This window comes from Prunus avium, chromosome 2 (assembly GCF_965620075.1).
Source record: "Prunus avium chromosome 2, drPruAviu1.hap1.1, whole genome shotgun sequence".
NCBI classification, from domain to species: domain Eukaryota; kingdom Viridiplantae; phylum Streptophyta; class Magnoliopsida; order Rosales; family Rosaceae; genus Prunus; species Prunus avium.
This window is the reverse complement of record NC_142285.1, coordinates 7706588-7728324: the sequence shown is the minus strand read 5'-3', so window position 1 is coordinate 7728324 and position 21737 is coordinate 7706588. Positions and strand designations below refer to the sequence as shown.

Sequence of the window (21737 nt, the reverse complement as noted above, 5' to 3'; positions counted from 1 at the left end):
CTCTCTGAATTTGTAGATTGATCATCTAAAGATGTGGCTTCCGATTTATAATGAAGATAAAGACGTGACATCATACTTTTGAATCTTTTGACCCAATCCTCAACTTTTTTTTTATAATCTTTTTCATCATCACTTAGAAGAATATCACTATCCAAGTAACTTCTATACCAAAAAGTCACATAATCCAATTTATATCTAGGGTCTAGCACAATAGAAGCAATCAAAACTAGATTCAAAGCATCAATGTTACAATATTTTCTATAGCCTTTGCAATAACCTCTCCTTTATGTGGATGTGGAAGAACTTGAAAATTAATGATTTTCTTTCTAAGGACCAAATCTTTGTCCACAAAGTGAGCTGTCAAGGCCATATACCCAAGATATTGAACCGAAGTCCACAAATCTGCTGTGATGCATATTCATGTAGAAATCTCTTTGAAATAATCTTTTAACTTGCTTTTTTCCTCATGATATATTTGTAAACAATCCTTTGTGATTGTGGTTCTGAAAACCACATGAAATTTGGGCTGTATAACTTCACAAAACATCCTAAAGCCTTCCTTTTCTACAAAGCTAAATGGGAGTTCACAAAGGATAATCATTTTTGCAAGAACCTCCTACATAGCTCCTGGTCCAACTTCCAGTTGCAAGTTTGACCTCCCATTATAGAAATTAGTATCTGCGCATTATCTTGTTCATCACGAGGAAACTTTTTACAAGTCCTAGTATGAGACCATAGCTTATTGGTGCCAATCTTAGAAGGTGCAGTAATTCTAGCTTCACAGAACAAACAAATTTGCAATTCCTTTGAATTTTCCAGTTTCCTCCTCCAAAACTTTCTTAAAAAAATTCCATACCTAAGATTTTCCATGGTTTCCAGCTAAACAAGACTTCTTGGTAATTTTTTGCTTCTTTGGATTGCCACGAATGGTAGCTTGCTCAAGAACCTGGTCAGGAACTTGATTGGGAACCTGAGGGCTATGATCCACGTCCTGTGCCATTTTTAGATATGCAATAAACACCAATAATGGCACACAAGTTCAGTGTGGAGAGCAAGACTTGTAAATGTGGCCAGAGCTTGCTCTTTTGCAGATGACAACTCTCTTTATAGACGATTCTGAATTTCAGAGATCACTCAATTGGGTTGCAACGATGGTCTTGCATTCAAAGATCTGGAACGTAGAAACGAATACCTCACTTGTTCAAGGAATGGCCTTTTAGACATAAACTACCTGAAACAGAAAATTAGATAAATTAGAAACACTAAAAAGAATAGGGTAACCTTGGGCACATAACCAGGGAAGAACTTTCGTTCAGTCCCCGGCAACGGCGCCAAAATTTGTTGTTAATATTATGTTAACACGCAATTGTACGGGGCAATTAGTAGTATAGCAAGACAAGTACGAGGTCGTACCCACGAAGACTGAGAAGTTAAAACTAGTTATGTACTTAGATTACCAAATTCAAGAAAGTAGGAGGTTATGTCTAAAATAGAATTTAAAGCAAGAGTGGTTGTGATTGTTGAACAAAAGAAGCAAAATGAAATTGAAAACAAAAACAAGTAAACAAATGTAACAAAGAGTGGTTTTAAGAGTTGGAAAACATATTTGGAGACTAGGGCATTTGAATCACCATAACAATTCAATTCTGGGTTATAAGGAGTCAAGTAACAAGTCTAATTCATATTCAAAGATTGATTCTAGCTAAAGTATGATTAGGCCATGGTGTCTGGTTCTAACCTTGTGTTCCTAATTCCCTAATTTGATCATTTGTTGTCTAACCTAAATTAAGCATTAGGAACCCATTAAGCATAGAAGAACAATTTAAACAACCAAGCATGTATCTAATCCCTGTTGTCGAATGTCCATACATACTCTTCCTATTCATAGTTCAATTTGAATCAAAGCATGGTGTCTACTCTTGATTCAAACCAAGATAGCTAACATACATGTTCTAATGGTGATCAATCATTCAAACAAGTATATTAACTGATAAACATAATGAATAAAAACATGAATCATGAATCAAACTTGAAACTCCAAACTTCAAACTTATAAACCTAGAATATTCATGTTAGGTTACATCGAAGCCCTAGTTATGAAATTAGCTGCTCATAATGAAAAATAAACTTAGATAGAAATGAGAAAACATAAGGAATGCAATAAGAGTAGAAAATCCCCTTTTCTAAAGTTCTTGTGGTGTCCAAGACTTCTTCAACTCCTTCTCCACGTCTAGCGCTTCTTCAAGAGCTTCCCCACGTCTAGAATGATGTATGACAGCTAGTAGGTGATTTGGGATGCGTTTGGGTGAGTGGTGATGGTTGAGAAAGAGGAAATTCGTAGGGAAATGGAAGGGAGGTTTTCTGGAGCTGTTTTGGTGATTTTGGGGCAATTTAGAGTACTGGGTTGATTGCTGGAGTGTTTGGGGTTGTGGGAATGTATGAGGATGACGGAAGTGTGTTGATGGAATGATGGAAGTGTGGAGGATGGCTGAAGTGAATTTTGTAGCTTGAAGACTCCTCTATTTATAGGGCTAAGAGGGAGGAACATCATGAAGAATTCCAACACCACCATTCCTCATTTAATAAAATCCATAACTCCCACTTCATCTTGTCTATGTTAGTGTGGTTGGAATCAATCCCATCCCATACTTCTTTTGCTGCACCTCAAGCTTTCTTCACATGGGTGTTCAAAGGTGTTCAATTGTGGCTGCCTTTTGCTGCCAACCCATGTAGGTTTTCTTTTGGTTGCTGGAAAAAACGATTCTTCTGAACCAGGCTTGGTGTAGGAAGGCCTGAGGCTTCAATATGTATCCAATGGGGCTCAAATTTGGATATGTTATAATCGACACCCATTGGAACAACTTTTATGAAGAATAAATTCCCATATGAGCAGTACAAGTGTACATTTTGGGCCTTGCAAGTTTTCTGCCAAAAATAGACTGGAATGTATGGTGTGCATTTTGATGGGCCCATGGATTGGGCTTGGCTTCATCAATTGATACGTTTTAGCAGTCCATCTTGCAGTTCAGAATCTCCTTTCCAACCACATATTAATTGGGCCAATACAAGTTGGGAGGAGGAAGTTAAGGCCGAAACAAATTGCTAACTCAGTCTGCTCATTTTTGCACCATTTTGCATCTTTTCCTATCCAAAGCCACCATTGCTACCTAAGGCCCAATAAACTGAATGATAAACAGAAAAGGGATTAAAAGCACAAGTTTAACTCAATAACATAACCAAATCATAAGCTAGAGGGGTACAAAATGATATACAATTATGAACTGATCACTGCGACAGAAGAGTTGAGTTCACTATCATTTTTTAGCAAGAGAACTCTTCATCGCATACTTTCTCTTCTTCATTTCAGACATCCTAGTTTCATAGAAGATCTGCTCGGCGGTGAGCCTGCTAGTCAAATCAACATTCTTCTTATTCAACTCGCTGAGCTGAGCAGAAGAGGGGCAATTGCAGAGGAGTTCTGGATGGCCTCAACAGCAAAAACTACTCATTTTTTAAGCAAATTGATAGACACTTCCTTTTGTTTCTCTAAGGAAAGACTTGAGAACGTACCAAGATCACTAGCCTGATGTACATGATCAACCAGCTTGACACAAGCAAATGGGCTCGACAGAAATTTCATCTTCAGCACGTTAGACACACATGCATCCCCGCAGAGTTGAACTTGTAAACCTTGGGATTAGCCATTCGCGTTTCCAAGAACCCTTCACCTGAGTAGATAACTCTCTGGCCTTCTTAGCTGCTGCCATCCTGGCCTCCAAAAGAGTCAACCACGCCGAATTTGCTCCATGTTTGATTGCTCGTGGCTCAACATCTAGATCACGATGGTTAGGCGAAAGAGCAGTCCTCCCAGTTCGATCCACATCTCTTGATCGGTGTAGACAACTTGAACTTCAGGGAGGAATGTCAGTTTCTCTTTGCTTCTCGATAGGCGAACTGGTTCAGCAGTAGACTTCTTGACAAGGTAGATTGCAGTTTCTGAGCTTTTCGGTTTGAGACTTGAGCAGAATGTCCCGAACATTTCGCATGCCACCAATCTTCTTGCTATCCGAGCCGACAAGGTGCTTGACCCTGGTAGATGACGAAGGAGCAGTTCCTACTTGAGTATTCTTAGTAGACATGACTTCTTTCAAAGAAGACATGATGATTGAACAATTGTGAAACAAAGGAAAAAATTTGTGAGTCAAATTACATGTCAAAAGTTTGCAATGCAAAAAAAAACAAAACAAAACAAAACAGAGCTCCCCAAGCCACCAAACCAACATGGCCCAAGCCGCAGGAAGCAGCGAGCAACATGCCCAAGACACGAGCCAGCCTAGGCAAACCCATGCCAACTCTGGCCTATCGACAACTCCAGCCTAAATCGCTCCAGCCCAGGCCTGCAACCAAAAAAAAAAAAAGTGTGCGGCCCAAACAGCCAGCGTTGGCCTAGATCAGCGCCAGTGCACCTCGCAGGACCCTTAAGGCATGACCCAGTTCTATGCTGCAACCTTTTTAACTAGGTTGCGACACAACCAACTACTCACGCCGACTGCCACCAATAGCCACCGCCGCTTCAGTCGGCACCAGTCATGGCAACAACTGGCCAGCCAATGCCAACCAGTCCTCGCTGCGAAGAAAAAAAGGAAGAAATATATATATATATATTCGACCTACCTTGGTGTGCATGGCGACTACTCTCCTTGAAAAGTAGTACAATTCTCCAAGATCTCTCTCATAAGCTAAAAAGTAGAGAAAGCAAGTTTGCAATTTTTAGAGAAGTGAAGAGAAGCCTTGTATTTATAAAGGTTGGGCATCCTAGGTGAAGGAGGAATCACAAGCCTATTCCCATTGGGAGCCCAACTCCAAGAATAAGTCAAAAGCCTACTCCAATTAGGAGCCCAACTTGCAAAAGGACCCCAACTCAAAAAAGGAAGCCCAGATACAGTTGGGAAGCCTGAAAAATATTCCTCATCTTTTCCATGCCTCACAGGCGTCATGCAGCAGCTGGGAGGCATTTGTGGGAGCAAATATTCTAGCTTCCAATCACAAGGCTCCACGTGGACAAGAAGAATATCTCCTAGATCAGTAATTAAGCCCATTTATTTGGTCAATTACTTAAGACCAAAAATAGGGATATTATCTTTATTTGGGAATATAATCACCAATTAAAGATAATATCATCAATTTAGGATATTGTCTTATTTTGGGGATATTATCATCAATTAGGGATATGATTCTAATCAAAATCCTTAATTGACTCAATCTCAAAAGAATATCTAGATGGCTAGAGCCCTATAAATACATAGTCACATTCAACACACAAGGTAATTTCAAAATCCTACGGAAAAACCCCTCTCTTTCTCCTTGTCGTTGCCCATCTCATCTCTCCCTCTCCCACACGGCTAAGTGCCACCACATACAGCTCACGCCACCTGTCCATTTTAACTATTGTTGCTTCTAGGGGTCGGCATCGGGACCGAAAAACCAAAATATAGAGCCGAACTAGATGGAAAAAAGGGGAAAAAATCGGCTGACTAAAAAGTCAACAAACCAGCACCGAACCAGACCGAGCTGATTCCAACTAGTTTTGGTTTTGGTTTCACACCTTACCAAATCGGACCAAACCGAATCAGACTGGTTGTGTAATATTTTTTTTATAACAAAATTATTTAAATCTAATGCTACATTTTTTATCTCATAGTTAATATTTCCCCAAGCCCAACTTCAAAACATCATTCTTTGTATGAAATAGGATCATTTGTTAATTTTCAAACCCAAAAAATAAAATTTTAGTCAGAATTTTGTATAAAAAATAATAATAAAAATCCAATCCAAAACTGAAAAAATCGAAACCGGCTCAAACCGGATCGACTATGTTAGGATTTTGATTACTTACCCATTTTTCTAGTCCTATTATAATTGAGATTTATTTCCTATTGTAATTTATATTTATTTTTTATTGTAATTTAAATTTATTTCCTATTTTATTTAGGGTTGTACTTCTTTATAAATACCTTCATTTTACTTAGGAGTCTTGAGGTGAGATTATTACTACTAAATATTTATATTATATAGCAAAAAATCAAATGCTTGTGTAACACACTCAATATGAGGATGGGGTCGACAGACTCAACATGAGGATGAGGTCGACAAACTCAACATGAGGATGAGGTCGACAGACTCGACATAATCCATCAATATATTATTTGATGCGATTTTTTGTTGGGATTTATGATGTATTTATGCTAAGCATTGATATATATATAAATTTTTTTTTTCTTTCTTGGACAATGAAAAGTAGTAGCTATTTGCTTTCTGATATATATTTTCCAACACCTCACCCAAGAACCATTAACCTCTTCATAACACTGTTATCAAAAGTAACTAAGCCATTGAGTAGGTTTGTCATTATGGTGGGAACTCATTTTGGCAAAATGGGGAGAAACTATTTATGACATTGCTATTAATTTACGTGTTATAATATAATTTGACATTATTGAAATCTTAGGAATTTAGGATAGGTTATTAATAAAGAAATATATAAAGTTATAACAGTGTACATGTTATAATATTTAAAAACTTTATTTTTTTCAATTAACAATATGAAGGCTAGCTATCTGCAGGCTTTATTTACAAAATTAATTAAGGGCAAGAACCCACATGGTTTTGACACTTTTGTCTCCTCTCTCCACAAGAGGGAGAAAAACTTCTCTGATACGCGATTCCGCGTCATTATCCCAATCAAATGAAATCGTGGCAGCTGCCAACACCTTTTGACTTTCCATTTAATAGCCCCTTACCCATTCCCGCCTCTTTTTTAGTGAAATCTACTAATGCAAAATGTGCACAATTTGATTGAACATTTGTGAAATGTCATTGGTGCTGATTTCTTTTTCCTTTTATTATTTTTGGCTTACTTTTCTTTATTTCTTTATTTTGTTTTTTGTTTTGTTTTATCAAATCTCAGAGGCAAGACATTGAATTTACGGCATCATGCATAAAAAGAAGAAGAAAATGAACCAACAGAGAAGTGCCCTTTTTTATTTATATTTATATTTATTTTTTCCTTCTCATGTTCTGAAGGAAAAACTAAAAATTAGTTAATTGGAAAGATTTGATGGATAATGAGGTGTTACAATTTTGTGTATTTGTGCTGCTGTCCGTTGTACACTTCAGAATACTTTTTGCTTAGAGGGCCAACACCAAAGCTATGATCTATCCCCTACTATAAATGACTCGACTTCTGGACGTTAGTTATTCACTAAGAATTAACAGGTGAAAGAAGGGCTTCCATTAAAATATACAGTTAGCTTGAAATTTTAAAATACACGAAGCCAAATTGGGTCAAGTCGGGGTAGTTCTCATTGGGAATGAGACGTAGAGAGTCTGGAGTTCAGGATAAGGATACAACAAAAGGCAAAATTCTAGTGAAATGGAACTGTAGGTCCAATTGCAAATAGTGACCCTTCAGGGTGCTTTCATTTTCATGCATATCTGAGCTCAACCAGCTACTCCTAAGTTCAAGTATGAAGAAATTAAGAATTGGTTAGATTGATCTTAGAATACGTTATTTACTCAAATGGTCCTCAAACTTATACCCAAATTGCATTTTGATCCCTCAACTAAATTATTCGTTCAAATGATCTACCAACACTTTATTAATCGGTGCATTGGTCCTACTATTACATTATGTCAATATTGCCGTCAAATGTAGGGGTAAAATAGTCCAATAAAATAAAATAGTAAATAAATTAAAAACTAAAAACCAAAATTAAAAAAAAACCTATCTCCCTCTCCCACCTCCCAACCCCCAGCCCGATAACCATTGCCCCAGTGCCCTATCACCCCATCTTCTCCTCCCCATAGCCCACCATCTCTTCCCCTCCCTCCTTGTCCCCTCCTCCTCTTCCCTCTATCTTCCTCTATTTATCTCTTCAAATGTTTAATATTGGGGTTGCAAGGCTCTGGGTTTGTTCGGGAAGAGAGAGAGAGAGAGAGAGAGAGGGAGGTTGTTGTAGACCTACGATGAGATGGGGGTTGGGATTGGAGTGGGCTGAATTTTTTTAGGGTTACTTTTTGTTATTTTGTATTCGTTTATAGTTTTTAATTATTTTTAAAAATAAATAAAATTTTGTATTAATTTTTAATCATATATTTTTATTTTTTTAGTGTTCAAAAGTCTTATTTACCCCACTAATGTAGCATATGCTGCTCACATGACTAAATTTAACAGAAAATGTAACTGTAGGACTAATGCATCGATTAATAAAGAGTTGATGGACCATTTGAATGAATAATTTAGTTGAGAGACCAAAATACAACCCGGGTATAAATTTGAGGACCATTTGAGTAAATAACCAAGCAAATTAATTTCTCTAGTTAACCCCCAACATTTGTAGCTTCTAAAAATTAATTGCCAACAAGTATGTACAAGAAAATAGACATGGAATAATAAAAAGGGAATCTAACAACATAAAAAAGAAATATGAGATGAAAGATTTGGGCAGTCTGAAATATTTTCTAGGAGTGGAAGTCACTCGATCTAAACATGGCTTATTTATTTCATAAAGGAAGTATGTCATGGACTTGCTAGCAAATACTGGAATGCTTGACTATAAACTAGCTGATACACCTATTGTTGAGAATCATAAACTTGGACCTATAGTTGAGAATCATAAACTTGGAGTTTATGTGGATCAGGTCCCAACTAACAAAGAGAGATACCAAAAGTTGGATGGAAGATTGATCTATTTATCACTGACACGCCCTGATATTGCCTATGTTGTAAGCGTTGCGAGCCAATTTATGCATTCACCTAGTGAGGATCATATGACTGTTGTGATGCGTATTCTGAGTTACTTAAAGTCTGCTCATGGGAGAGGTTTATTATTTAAGAAAAATGGCCACTTGGATCTAGAAGGTTGCACTGATGCAGATTATGAAGGAAACATGCATCTGATACTTACGAAATGAACTTTAGCCACAACCTATACAACAAAAACATTCTAAATGGCAGATTCATTTTGTTTATTCTAGTTGAGCTAAACCTCTTTCATTTTAAACCAAGTATCTTAGCCTAGTCTCTTTGAACACAAATAAAAAAATGGAAAAAGGAATAGATCTTTACCCGTGATGATCTTTTATTGATTTCTCAAGAATGAACATCTTTGTTGGAAAGACCTTTTGTTTCTCTTGATTTTGACTCCTTCACCTTAAGGCTCCAAGATTGGAGTCCTCTACCTCACCACACCAAATGCTCCTAGATATGAAGAGAAGACAATCAAGAAGTATGGATGCTAGTCTACTTCTTGATTGGACCAATTTTTGGTTTATAGAAGATGAGATATAAAGATGATCACTCATCAACCAAAGTAGGAAACCAAAAACCCTAGCTAGGTTTTCTCCAACACTTAGCTTAAATAGGACAACACATGGGTCATGGGTATTGGGGCTCCATTTGGTCCATGGGTCATGTCATCTTATGCCACCTTATCCCTTGGGCCCAATAGCCTTATGGGCTATTTTGTCCATTTCCTTTTTAAATCATATTTAAAAGCCCAATCCAATATTTATATATGTCGATATTAATTCCATAATTAATCTTTTAATTATAATTTAAATATTAAATTATAATGTCTTACGCAATTGACCCGGTCGAACTATTTGACTTTGGTCAATTGCTCCGGTCAACATGTTGACTTTTGATTGTTGACTTTGACATTTGATTATCAACTATTAACTTGTGTCTCCTCAATTTCATTCCTCCTCATTTGTACCTCTAATCACATTCTTTGGGTGTGCATATCCGTAGGTTCCCTTTAGCAAGATAGTGGGTTGACTCAACTCCTTAGAGATGATATACGAATTAAATTCCACAATTAAATTCTTACTATTAATAAAGGTTAATTGAAACCTTTTAGGACATCCACAAATCATGGTTATGGCCTAGCAGCAAGTCATGGTTATCCGAGCTAAATGAGACGCTGTGAAAGAACAATGTAATTCACAAAAAGCTGGAAATGCATGCAATTAGAAATGAGATGAAATATTAATGGAGAACAAAAAAAAACAAAAACAAAATTGAGCTTGAAATGTTTCCTAGCTCAATAGTAACTGAAGATTCGATTACTGACAGAGTGTGCCAAAAATGAATATGAATTAAATAATAAAAATGTGTATTTCGGTTTATTTGGATAGTGAATTTCAGTTTTTGTATTGAATTAGAAGAAAAGCAGTTCAAGCGGTTATTTGAAGTACATACCTGACCTGAGTTTGTTTTTCTCTATGTGAGAGAGAGAGAGAGAGAGAGAGAGGTCATATCATCATATGACGACTTCATCATTTATCCAGATGCAAGGAATGTGAGATATGCTGTCCCAATGATCTTGTCCCGTCTTATTCTGATACCTTTTCTCCAGGCCAGAACATCTGAAGATCTTCAGATAAGAAAGAGATGGCGGCAGACCCTCTTCTGGCAGGAATTGGAGATTGTCACAACACCTAATTTCTAGCCTTTGAAGAGAAGTGAGGTGTTGAAGTGCCTCTCCTGGCAGGTATTCCAGACTGTCACACCTACTAATAAATAGTTCTTGAAGAGAAGTAAGGTGTGCAAGTCCCTTTCCATCCAAAGATTTCAGAGTTGAAAGTTCCTCGATCCAGAGACTGCGAAGAGTGGTAGGGAGCAGCTGTTGCTTGAGCAACGTCTCCAAGATTTCATCACTTCCCCTGCCACCAATATTAAGGTATTTAAGGGAGACAAGTGCTTGGAAACCCCAGTTACAGTGGTCTCCCACTGATGAAGACGAAGCTCTCAGTCTCTCACAATTCTCAATCCTAAAATGTTGGAGGTTGGGAGGCAAACCCCCATCTTCTGCAATTGACTCCAGATTTTGAAGATTCCTTATCCACAATCTTTCAAGGGCTGTGAGGGTGTGAATGCGTTCAGGTAATGACTTCAACTTCTCGCATCTGCTGAATTCCAATTGAGTCAAGTTGGGAGTGGGCAATCCTCCCTGGGGAAAACACACCAGATTTGGACAGCCTAAGATATCTAAGTTATTGAGATGGCTGAGATTCTCAACCGCTCCTTCTTCTTCAATCAAGCAAATCGATTCCAGATTCTCACAATACCCAATATTAAGTGTCGTCAATTTGGGAAAAATCCCGAAGGACCTCATTGAATTACAGCTCCTATGTATAGTCAAATAGTCGAGCGACGTTAATTTGGCCAACATCTCATGAGGTAGGAATTCTAATCTCTTACAATTGATTATATAAAGTGATGTCAACGTAGTGGGTAGGCCATCTTTAGGAAACGACGACAGGGTTGGACAATTCCAGAGAATCAAATGTTGAAGACGATTGATGTTGGGCAAGCATTGTATGTCATTAAAATTTCGAATCTTAAGTCGGGACAGGAGTTTTGTCTCTAGTAATGATAACAGACCTGTTTGGCATCCTTCTTTTATTTCCAATTCTTGAAGAGAATTGTAGTTGAGACTAGTACTAGTACTAGTAATAGCAGTGGCCCTTTGATCATGTAAAACTCCACACCCTTCCACGCTAAGTTTCTTCAAGCAAGGCAGATCACAAGGCAAGCTTTCTCTCAGCTTTGGACACTTTTCTAGAATTAGCTCCTGGAGACGAGGAAAGTCTAGACCTCCACTTCCACTTGGTACCCATTCCTCCCACTCTGCCATGTCCTTAAACACCAGCCTCTCCAGCGATTGAAATGGCTGAAATGGCTGGCCATACAACTCAAGGCCTAACGTCCTAAGAAATTTCATCTTACATATGAAGAGCTCCTTAAGAGCAGGTAGCTGTCCAAGCGGTGGCAACTCGAAACAATAATGACAGCCTTCGAGGCGCATAACTTTTATTTTATTGAAGGCAGAGTCTCCCAACCAGTTTGGGAAGCTGGTCCCGCCATAACGTTTGACGGTCAATTTCTCCAAATTCATGCAAGGTTGGAGCTTGTCAAGTACATCTCTCACTTTTGCGGAATCATCTGAGTCTTCATTGCCCCATTCGAACTCTAACTCCTTCATATCCTTCTTATTCTTCAAATTGGCTTGCGCAGCATCCTTAGCATCAACTACATTTTGCAGTTTAAGTTTTCCTCCAAGATGTGGAAGCTCCCCCAATTCCCCAATGGTTGACCCAGTAGATTTCCCCACAACAAAAGCAGTCAACGTTCTCAAACTTTTTAGTCTACTCATTTTCGATGGCATCTCTGAAATTTTAGTTCCACTCACATCAAGATGATGCAAACTAATTAATTCCCACAGGTCTACAGGCAATTTAGCAAGAGACGCACAACCTCCCAGCATTAATTTCTGTAAATTTATCAATTTTCTCAAGTCTGCAGGTAATTCAACGAGAGATGAACAATTTGACAATAATAATGTCTGCAAATTGTACAAACTGCAAAGTACACTAGGTAACCTTTCAAATGCAGTACCAGAGAGATCCAAATAGCGCAAGTGAATAAGATTTTTAATAGAATCAGGTAGATGAGTGACATTCCTATAACTTGACAATGATAACACTCGTAAACATCTTGTGACGACAACAAATCTTGCACAACCTTTTTACTTAGATAATAATTTTTATAAGAGTTATATGGATTTAAAGAGGTAGGTAGGAAGGTTCGCAAACACTTAGCCCCCTTTAATCGCTCAAATTTAAGAGAAACATCATATTCTTCCCTAGCATATGACAAATGGCGAACTCTTTCTACTTCATGTGATTCCCTCCCTTCCCACCTAGAACAAAATCCTTTAGACATGAACACGGCCAAGTCATTGATGAGATCATGCATAACAAAACTTGATTTCCCCGACGTTTGAAATAATGATCGGGATAACAGTTCATCAAAATATTCCTTAGCCACTTCTTCCATGTTTTCCCCATTCTCCGCTTGGGGAATTAAACCTTCCGCCATCCAAAGAAAAACAACGTCTTCTACCTTGAGTTCATAGTCTTTTGGAAAAATTGAACAATAAATAAAACATCGCTTTAACTTAGCTGGAAGATAATGATAACTCAATCCTAGAGCAGGAAGAATGTCACTTTTCTCAGAAGGTAACTCCCAAATGCTGTTGTTTAGTACTCTGTTCCATACCTCGGAGTCTAGCCTGGAACGTAACAAACCGCCAAGTGTTTGTGCAGCTAAAGGCAACCCATTGCACTTTCGTGCAATTTTCTTGCCAATTTCTTCCAAGCTTGGATCTGCACTACAGCTTATATTTCCAAACGCATGTTTTGCAAGTAATGACCAACAATCTTCATGCGACAATGGTTCCAAGGGTTGAGTGGGAACATTTTGCATGAAAGAAGCTACATTTTTGTTCCGTGTTGTTACGATGACTTTACTTCCCCTTGCCCCTGAAGTAAAAGGAGTTTGCAGGCAGTTCCAATCAGTATATTTCTCATTCCAAAGGTCATCCAACACAAATAAAAATTTCTTCCCCCTCAGTTGTTCTCTTAGTTCAACTTGAAGCAAATTCAGATTTGTTGTATTGCAAGTTTTTGAAGTGACTGACTCAAGAAGAGTTTTAGTTACCCTGATAGCATCATAGTCTTCTGAAACACATGCCCAAGCTTTAAGTGTAAAATGATCTTTCACCTTATCATCATTGTAAAGCATGCGGGCAAGGGTTGTCTTGCCAACCCCGCCCATTCCAACAATGGTGATGAAGGACACATCTTCCTTGCTTGCATCATCAGAGAACAACACTTTTGATAAATTTTCTTTGACTTCTTCTCTACCATATACATAAGGTTCATGAACCAAGGAAGTTGTTGGAGTTCTTTGTGAAACCTTCCTCCCAACAACTTCTGTCAAACCAAGAGCACCTTTCAATTGTACAAAGTCTTCTAATTTTCGTAACAACTCTTGTATCTTAACATTCATGCTTTGATAAAACTTATTACGAGAAGTAGGGAGGAAGTTCCGCACCTTGTTGGTTAATTTGTCGGCTGTTTGAGCTTCACCTTCCAGCTTGCATCGCAAAGCTTCATAGTTGATCTCATCCAGCATGTCCTCAGCATCAAAGACTGCATGTTTGAGGTCGTCAAGCCACTCTCTCACAGCTGGTTTCTCAGTTTGCTTCTCCTCTGCATCATCGAGCACTGCATTCAAGGTCAACAGCGTCCTCTTCAGTTTCATGAGGAGAGGTTGATCGAGTTTCTTGTGCTGAAATAAGTCGACGAACTTGGGTGAAGCAATTCTGTAACAAATCACCTGGATGGAAGCAGAAATAAAGGCCTCTCCGATCAAAGCTCCAGCCATTTTTCTCTTCTTTTCTTTGCAAGGGAATTGGATGAAGTAATATTCCAAGGTTCGCAGATAGCTCAGCTGGAAATACAGGTAAGGCAGTATGAAAGCTGGAAATACAGGTAAGGCAGTATGAAAGCTTTTTGTGATTGTAATTATATATTATGTACCGTTGGTTGGCTGTTTTGTCAGTGTCCGTGTTGTTTCAAGTTGTATCAGTTATTACCGCAAAGAAAGAAACAATTCATATATATATCACTATTCAAAATGATAATGAAGACGACGTGGAGCAGCTTTGTGTGATCTTAAATTAATCCTGAGTTTTAAACCGTTCATGAAGACGTCGTGGAACATTTTCAAACCACGAACTATTTTCTTTTCTCCTTATGATTATTACAAAAATACCCTTGATGTACTGAGGAAAAAGACCATTCGACTGATGCTATAGAGCATCTTCAACACGTAAAAGAAAAATAAACTAATTCTCTACTTCAACAAAAGTGGCATGTTGCCTATCTGTAATTAATTTTAAAAATTGTCTTTCTCTTGGGGACAAGTTCGTCAATACCATTATGAATTCAAATTGTGCAAGTGGGTTCTTGGGACCCACACGGCCTAAGTGATAATACTCCGGTGTGGACTGTTGGAGAGTGGAGGATGACAAGACAACAACGACAATTCAACGGTCCGCAAGTGGAACAGACTCGAATGCCGTTGATCTCTTTGCGAATCTGCGGCTCTTAACAGATTTCAATAGATATGGTAGAGGGAAGAAAAGTGGGGGTTTATTCAATCCATAGAGCTCATAGATGCTTAATGACTTGTTTCATAAGACTATTATCATTGAGTTTTATATACTTTTTTGTTTATTTTATGAATAGTATCATCTTTTAATATTTATCAAAGTAGTGTATAACCAAAAGGAAATTACTTATAATATTTATCTTTTGGGCCAGTTTGGCATTGCTGTGCTGTAAAAATAATCGTTGTCAGATTTGCTGTGAGAGAAATCAGCTGTGAGAGAACACAGTTTGGTGTTTGGTAAACTTTTTGTTAGAAGTGTTGTTGGTATAGATTCCCGTATAATCAAAAAATAATTGCTGCATAATCATTAAATCCAACGCCTCTTTGAAATTGATTTCTGTATGATCAGAAAATGAAAGCACATTATTAGCTACTTTCTCAAATAGCTTTCTCTCACAGCAATTTTTAACAGTAAGTGATTTTCTCATAGTTTACCAAACGGGTTGGGCTTCCCAAAAATTTTTAAAAATCACTTATCACCCCAAATAAGCAATACCAAACGGGCACTTTGTATATGATAACTCATGAGAGCATACATGAAACCAAAAATGTAGCAAAAAAATAATTTGGTACATTTTTAGATTTGATTATGTATTGATATCCACCACGGGGTATGTTTTTACTTGTGGTGGAGAACTGATTAGTTGAAGAGTGGTGCTACAATCTGTCATTGCTTTGTCTACTACCGAAGTAGAGTATATGGCCCTAATGGAGGCTTCTAAGGAAGCGTTGTGGTTGACATAATTGGCTAAAGAGTTCGGGATAGCTCAAGACTTGGTGGTGATACAAAGTAATAGTCAAAGTGCTATATATTTAGTCAAGAATCAAGTGTTTCACAGAAGGTCTAAGCATATTGATGTACAGTACCACCGGATAAAAGATTGGGGGAACGATGGGGATATTGCAATAGAGAAGGTTCATATAGATGAGAACGCTTAGGATTGCTTGACCAAGCCAGTCGCAGTTGAGAAGTTTAGACACTGTTTAAGCTTGCTCAATCTTATTACATGTTGAAGATTGAGGTGGAACTCCTGAGAATTACTAGAACGATTTCTAAGAGGTTTGAAGAGGTTCTAGGGGTCAATGATTTTCACAAGGTGTTTAATGCTCGCCAAGGTGGAGATTGTTGATGTTAGCTCACCTAAATATGCTGAAAGATTGAAGGAAACGGGCAGTCAAACGAGTTGAAGATGTATTGACTGGGCTCTGGCGATCGAGCAGCAGAGGGAAGGTTTTCATCCAAGCGTAGGTGCTCGAGCGCTTGCTCGAGCTGCACGAGTGGCGCTCGAGCAGGACACACGAATCCAATGCGTATCCCTGGAAAATCTGGACAAATTTTCTCTTAGTTTTGGGGTCCTTTAAGTTTCCTATTCCTTGTATAATTGTACTAAAGCCCTACGACATATAAATAGGCACTTTAGCGTTAGGCTATTGTAACGTGAGAAAGCTAAGAAATCAAATTGGGTTTGAGCCAAAGGTGAGAGAAAAGAGAGTCAAAGGAGTTCTTTCGTATTAGTTAATTTCTTGGAGATCACCAAAAGGACGTAGGCACAACGTTGAACCTCTATAAATTCTTGTATTCTTTGTGTGCATGTTTACTTTTTGGTCTTGTGTGTATTTTATCTTTGCATGACTTATGTATCATAATTGCATAGTCCATCAACGATAAGGTTTTGGAGTGTTTCGCACAATAACGAGAATCAATCTTGTCGCACAGCACCTAAACGGAAGCAGAGAGAAAAGCCTATCCAACCAAAGCCATGTTTCTTTACAAAGGATTTGGAGTTGAGTTAAGAGATATAATACTACGTTTATTTTCAGTTTAATAGATATAATACTATGTGTCTTGATACATGGCAAGTGCCACGTGGTATTACAGTACCACTGCATAATTTTTCCAGACATTAATCTCCTCCTATATCTGCTCTCCCCAATGGAGGATTGTCCCAAGAATGTAGCTAAAACTTTCTTTAAGGAAGTTCATTTGTTCTGAAAATGAATTCAATCCTGGACAGTTAGTCCCTAAAACTTAAGACATGAAAGAAGGGCTTGCTTTGTCCGCAGCTACCTTGAAATGTCAAATTGGGTAACGCTTAGGTAGTCCCCAATGGGGAATGATATAAATAGGAAGCACCAACATATTTTCAAGAAACAAAGGCTATCATTCACGGCAAGACTATTTTCTGACCATATATTGGCCATATTGCATGAACCATAATTCCTTCGTTCATTCTACGGCAGATTTCCAATTTCGGCGCAAACAGTTTCAAAGAAAATTTTGAAAAGCCTACTCCTTCAATGGAAAGGACAAATGCAAAGCCAGCTCCCTCAAGAACTCAGCTTTGGGATTAAGTGAGGACAAATGCTGCTTGTTAACGCTCAACAATTTTCAGAGAAATATTACGATCAATCGTGTGTATCACTCTAATTTGAATGTCCTGACTCCCAAGTCTCTTCTAATTCGCCTAAGTCGAACCATAATAATGTGATTGTCACGGGAACAAGGAAGAGAACGTTCATAACAATATATAAAAACTGAACAAGGAAATAATGGTAAAATGAGCGTTATCCTCAATTTGTTCACAACTGACTCGCCCACTTTCTTTCCCTAGAACAAGTACGGTGAACTAGCCAGAACCAATCTTGTCGCATAGCAACTTCACGGAAGCAGAGAGAAAAGCCTCCCCAACCAAAGCCATGTTTCGAGTCTTTGCAAAGGATTCGGACCAAGTGTAATTTGTGGGTTTTGGATCTTCTTGTTCAGTTTTGAAGGCTATTCAGAACATTGAGTTGATGTTTATTTACTTGGAGTCGTTGAGTGAAATTATTACTGCCTAAAACTTTTGGACTTTTGTTATAACCCTGTTCACCCGTTTTGATTTAGCTCCTCTGATGGTAGGGTAAAATTCCTCATTGGCCTGAAAACCATTTGTGGTCGACAAGTCAACTTTCTTTGGTGTGCGAGTGTGCCACTGTTAGCAGTCAAGACCCTAACAGACTTATGAAAAATAGATAACTTGCGCCCCAAGTTACTGACTTTAAACAAGTGATTGTGAATTTGGGTGAGGAATATCTCCCAAGTAAGTTCTTTTCTTGCCTCAGACTGGTGAGGACTTCACAAATTTTTCACAATAAAACTAGTAGTTCTGGCCAAAATGAGTATTGAAAAATAAATCAAACTGTTTCAAAAAAGAACTGCCTATTGCATAATTTACAACAAAAGAGGACTGCCATTTCTGAAAAGACAACAAAACATTAGGCCTCGATTTCTGCTTGGTTCGTCGCCTGTGATTCAAGCTAGACTGGATGCTTCTGTGCTGGATTCGGACGTCAGCACCTTCAACTGATAAGGTTCAACTAGAAATCTATACCAATGTTGAGATTGGCAGAGCTTCAATCTATTTTAGCCATGGAGAGGCTTGCTGGATGGGCAGAACTAAGATTTCTTCAGTCTGGATTGGATTGGAAGTGGCTGGATTGATGATTTTTGTCTCGAAATTATACTTCAACACTTGTTCTGCTTAATTGTGGATCACCTACGACTTGTTTTGATGATTCTCAAACATCAAGGCCTCTCTGCAAATTTATAGAGGTTTTCATATTATGAGAGACTCGAAATCTGCTTGGTTGGCCTATGCTGAACCAAATTTGTAAGGAGAGCAATCTCGTTTACTTTGTGAAATGCCTCCTTGGGCTAAGTTGGAGTCAGACGCCTGAGTTCTGTCTGTTTTGTCTAGGAGCTGAATGGATTTTCAAACCAGATGGTCTGATTGCCTTTTGAAGGTCTTTTGAGATCGTATGATCTTGTTTGAGTTTGTCAATCTGACTTGAGAGTTTTGTCTAGATTGAATTTTTTGGTTGTCGCTCTCCTGTTCACATTCTCTCATATTTATAGAGAAATCGCATGATCAGTTTTTTGGCTGGAGGACAAATGGCTGAGATGATGCTTTGCTTTTAGCTTCAAAAAAGGGTGGTGGTTAGTTGACAAGAAAGACCCCATCAAGAGTCAGTTTTCTTAATGATCAGTTTTGATCTTCTGACAACCAACTCTTCTATCTCTTGTTTATCTCTTGTAAAACCCCACTTGCCTTGATGTAATCACGAGCATAGTAAAGAAGCGTTGGCCTTCTTTTCTAGCATTAAATGGTTATGGGGAGTGGTTTTCCGATTAAACCTTCTACCAACTCCCCATCACGTCCTCTGCCCTATTGAAATTTTGACTTTAGAGTCTCGTGGGCCTCCCTGAGAGAAAGATCTTCCCAGAAATCAACTGACTTGATTTCTAAAAATGTGATCAACAGTGATGATCAAATTCTAAGCCTTATGGAGAGATTAGAAGCTGGGCTTTAGCGTTTAAACCAATTGAAACTGATTTGCCCAGATTAAATCACCATTAATGGCAATTAATCTTTAATATGTAGATTTATCCCATGCAATTGGTTCATAACAGTCTGGGCTTCTAAAAACCCATATGGGCTGATTTCTCTTTTAATAAAACAAAGCCCAACCAAAACTTAGTTGGGCTGGCAGGTGGAATTTAGGCCAAAACAATGCCCCCTAAGTCTGAATCGTTTTGAAAACAGTTTCAAACTTAAAGATTGGCCAATTAATGATGTGCTCCAATTTGTTTCGTTAATTCTAGCCCACGTCTGCTTATTTATTTGGACTTTGTGGGGAAGTGGGCATTTAACGGCTAGTTACTCTGGGCAACCCCTCTCCTTCCACGATCTTCCTCTTGAACTTTTATAAGAACTTATAAAAACTCCATTACTGTTCATTCGAAAACCTAACTCCTTCTAGCTCTCTAAATATTCCCAGAAAACCTTTGCCCCTTCTTCGATCATCCTTCAACTCTCCTTTGTTTCAACCCAAAAATCGAACATGTCTTCTCCTAAAACTCATGCCAAAGGCTCTTCCTCCTCACTTCCTCCTGCCTACATTTCTGGAGCAGGTGTTGACCAACAGCGATCGAGATTCGGAGCAAGCTTCACCCGTACACCTAGAAGAATCTGGATGAAAACGTTCTCTACATGTTTGGGAACACCATGGTTCTGGGTCTGAAGAAATGGTCGAGTTGTTCGAGGAAGACGCTGAGGCTCCTCTCTGTTACCAGAGTTCTTCTTCTTTGGCCTCCTATTCTTGGGTTAGCAAAAACTTAAGCCGGTCGTATCCCTCGAGTGAAGTGAGGAACAACACCGTGAAGTGGTCAGACTGGATTGACAGACTTCTTATGAAGCATGGAGAGCACTAGAAAAAGGCTGGAATCTATGATGCCATCCTTCTATCCAAGCAGTCCGTGAATAGAGATGAGAATCTGCTAACTGCTACTCTCTGTTTCTGGAATTCTGCCAGCAACACCTTCGACGTCTGTGTGGGCCTAATGACTCCAACTCTACTGGACATGGCCCAAATTTTTGGGTTCAGACCTCTTGAAAGGCCTACTGTCGCAGTTGGGGATTATCACAGAGGGAAGAATGAAGAGAGGCTGGCTAAGAAGTTCATTGTCTCTCCTGTCATAATCAATCAAAACTACTCCTTCTCCAACTATCTGAAGAAGTTTAGTGTTGAGAGGGATAGGGATCAACAACACATGTTGTTCCTTTCATATTGGATTAACAGGTTTGTATTCCCAAACTGCTCCTCAGCAGTTCTACTCGAGTATAGACATGTGGCAGAAGCTCTTCACAACCACATTGATGTGGAACTTGGTCCCACAGTTCTGGCACACCTGTATAAGAATCTCCACAATGCTACTCTGGACAATCCTCTGAACATTTCTGCTTCGAGTGCATTCTGGATGATCTAGATCTGGCTGCAAGTATACTTCCCAGAACTGAGGTTTTCTGATATAGTTCTGCCTGAAGATCAAGTCATGGCGCTTCCTCTTATGTCAGCAGAAGTGCCTGAAGAATATATGATGTTCTCCAGGCATTGCACAAAAAGGTCTGCTGCTCAGTGGCAAGTAGTGCTCAGAAGAAGCTACCCCTGGTTCTAGCCTGGATATAGGTTGTTTGAGAAGGCGCCTGAAGATGAAGCGATCAAAATTGACTTCAGGAAGAAATTCCTTAGTGTGATGCTGACTAGGGATCTGCCCTTTGGTGGTGGCAAGCCTCCCAACTATCATATGGGTGGAGAAGTCTATCAACCCAACTTCTGTGCTAGGCAACTTGGTTGCCCCCAGCTCATTCCACTGAAGTCCTACAGAGGCTGCAACTGGGGAAATTCTTGGAGAGATGCAAATGATTTAGATGTGCACAAAGACTGCAGATGTGCAGTGAACAAGATCAACAACAGTGTGGATGCTCTCTATCCATCCTGGGAGCCCAATTCCTGCAGTTCTGGTGAAATTGACGCCTGGTGGAAAGCCAGATTTGATAGTCTGTCTGATGCAAGTATTGCTGTGAAAGTGCTTTTTGCCAATTGGGATGCTGGCACTGTCCAAGCAGAACTAGATGCCAAGAAGTTCATCGTGCAAATGCTCAGGGGTACAAACGCCCAAGTGATCGAAGGTAAATTGTCAATTCTGTCTTTTTGCTTTGGGTTCTTGTATACTGGGAGGTAATCTCACTCTGTTCTGTCTACATTGTTTTAGATCCTTCCATAGCAAGCAACCTCAGTGGGCAAGCTGTTCAAACTGGGCAAGTGATTGGTGAGT

General features: G+C 38.9%; 1 protein-coding gene and 1 pseudogene across 1 annotated transcript; both read right to left on the bottom strand.

Moving 5' to 3' along the window:
- Positions 1–10266: 10266 nt before the first annotated feature.
- LOC148296388 (putative disease resistance protein At3g14460) lies at positions 10267–12329 on the bottom strand. The gene has a single exon (XM_088247784.1). The coding sequence runs from the start codon at positions 12327–12329 to the stop codon at positions 10323–10325; it is 2007 nt and encodes a 668-aa protein (XP_088103910.1). The 3' UTR covers positions 10267–10322.
- A 26-nt stretch (positions 12330–12355) lies between these two features.
- On the bottom strand, positions 12356–14370 carry LOC148296387 (putative disease resistance RPP13-like protein 1 pseudogene; annotated as a pseudogene).
- Positions 14371–21737: the final 7367 nt, after the last annotated feature.

Coding starts and splice junctions, on each gene's coding strand:
- LOC148296388 (XM_088247784.1), bottom strand. CDS start 12,329: ATGCTGGGAGGTTGTGCGTCTCTTGCTAAATTGCCTGTAGACCTGTGG.